This window comes from Salvia splendens, unplaced genomic scaffold (assembly GCF_004379255.2).
Source record: "Salvia splendens isolate huo1 unplaced genomic scaffold, SspV2 ctg448, whole genome shotgun sequence".
Taxonomy (NCBI): domain Eukaryota; kingdom Viridiplantae; phylum Streptophyta; class Magnoliopsida; order Lamiales; family Lamiaceae; genus Salvia; species Salvia splendens.
This window is the reverse complement of record NW_024599099.1, coordinates 56,904-59,194: the sequence shown is the minus strand read 5'-3', so window position 1 is coordinate 59,194 and position 2,291 is coordinate 56,904. Positions and strand designations below refer to the sequence as shown.

The window sequence follows — 2,291 nt, the reverse complement described above, 5'->3', positions numbered from 1 at the left end:
CCTTGCAAGTCGGCCGGTCTCGTGGGCGAATAGTGTGGCCACACTTTCGTCGCACTATGGTAAGAGGATGTGATTGATTGATTGATGAGAAAGTGGGGAGATTGTTTTGCCTGGCCGGGCTATGAAACTGTTTTTGGTGATACTCGTGATATTTCTTTAATAAACGTAAAACTCGAGTCACTGGTATGGATGACATAACTGTTATAAAATGTTTTCGGCATGAGCCCATTGAGTACAACAAGTACTCAGCCCTGCATATGTTTTCTTTATGTGCAGGTTGAGTGGTGATGTTGCGGCGGATGTTGAGTGAGCTTTAGGAATTTCCGGATGCGTCGTGTCTTCATACATGGGCGTCATCCTTGACTCTCCTTTGATACTTGTTTTTCCGCTGCCGTGTTTCAAATCGTTCTTGTTAAAGTCTATCGTTTTGCCCCACACTACTTTTGACATTATTTACCTTGGGATATTAACCCGCTGCTTCATTATTTAATTGATTAAAACTCTTCTTTTGAAGCTTTGTTTAAGATATTGTATTTCATTGCTTTCCCTTTCTTCTTCCCTGCTCCTTCGTCCCTTCCCTAGTCACGATTTCCCCGTCTTTACTATCCTTAGTGAGAACGGTCGTGACATGCATAGATTATTATCACTGAATTTTTCATCATAATAAACAGCCATTTTCAGCCTTCATTCAACGGACCATTACCTATTGAATTGGTCACACAGAAAATTTAACCAACAAATCAAGCATCAGATTGAGCCATTAAATGCACTATAAATTTCCCTATCTACGAATTCAAACACACCCTACAGGATTACATAATCAAACAAGTTCAAATTATTGAGTTATACCTATATTACATGCAAAGGTGATACATATAAAGATATAAATTGGTGTAGCCTATAGATGCACTATTGAATACGGAAAATTTTCCATATACCATTACGAACCAACCCTATCGAAACTCCTATGACGAAACCACATCCGTATCCCAAAACCACCGGTCGCCAACTAAATCCATCCACAAAATTAGAACCCTCACTTTCTTTAGGAGTCGAGGGATCTTGCTTGCATTTTTTAGTCAGAGGAAATCCACATAATCCCGAGTTCAAAATGAAGGAGCTGTTATCGAATGTAGGAAACTGTCCGCCAGACTGAGGAATCTCTCCAGCAAGATCATTCACTGAAAGATTTAATTTAGAAAGAAAATTCAACATCGTCAGCTGCCTAGGAATCTCACCACTCATTCTGTTTGAAGACAGGTCTAATGATTCCAGTGCTTTTATACTTCCAAGGGATGATGGTATCTTCCCAGTGAGACTGTTGTGAGACATATTCAAGTACTTGAGTGAATTAAGATTCCCTATGGAATCCGGAATCTTTCCCGAGAATTTGTTCCTAGACATGTCAATAGTGGTGAAGGATTTCAAGATTCTGACCAATGGTTGATTTGTGCCTTTCAAAACAAACACCAATGATTCCTCATACTTGCTGAACCAGTTACTCTTTTCTGAAACATCTTCAATGACATTGATCATGGCTGGGAAGGTGGTTAAATATCTAGTTGGGAGGGGCCCACTGAATTCATTTTGAGATATATCAATTACTTGCAACTTGGCAAATGGAGCATCACTACTTATCTCACCATAAGCAATGGGTAGAAGCATACTACCACTGAATCTGTTATCTCTCAAAACAAGAACTCGGAGATCAACGAGACCCTCCATCCAAAAAGGAAACACATCTTGTAACGCATTGCTTCCGATATCAAGACCTTGCAGCTTCCAACAGTTCACTAGGGTTCGTGGGTGTTCCCAGTAGGTTATTGCTATGAGTTCAGGGACTCGAGAGCGCAACCCTTTGGAAATAAAGGTGGAATGAGGCCAACAAAGTTATTCTCCCTCAAGTGCAGAACTTGCAAGGTTTACTCAGCTTTGCCAAACACTTTGGAATTGATCCATGCAGACTTGTTTGATAGATGGAGGAATTGGAGGAATCTCATTTGCAAATGGATGATGGAATCACTCCAATGAAGTTGTTGGAATGGAGAATTAGGGCTTTCAAGGGGTAGTGATTTCCAATGGTGGAAGGTATAGAACCTGGAGATTGTTATTTGCCAAGTCAAGATAAGTTAAGTTGAGGGATGTTGCAATAGCTGGTGGTATGAAGCCTTGAAAAATGGTTATTGGAGAGATCAATACTCTGGATATTGGCAGTGAACAACTCTTTAGGAATGTTACCTGAAAATAATATCAAGTGGTATTAATTAGATATATATTTATGTTCGGATTTG

General features: G+C 39.9%; 1 protein-coding gene across 1 annotated transcript; it reads right to left on the bottom strand.

The window, feature by feature from the left end:
* Nucleotides 1-812: 812 nt before the first annotated feature.
* Nucleotides 813-1,725, bottom strand: LOC121790244 (receptor-like protein 43). Its single transcript, XM_042188511.1, has one exon. The coding sequence runs from the start codon at nucleotides 1,723-1,725 to the stop codon at nucleotides 910-912; it is 816 nt and encodes a 271-aa protein (XP_042044445.1). The 3' UTR covers nucleotides 813-909.
* Nucleotides 1,726-2,291: the final 566 nt, after the last annotated feature.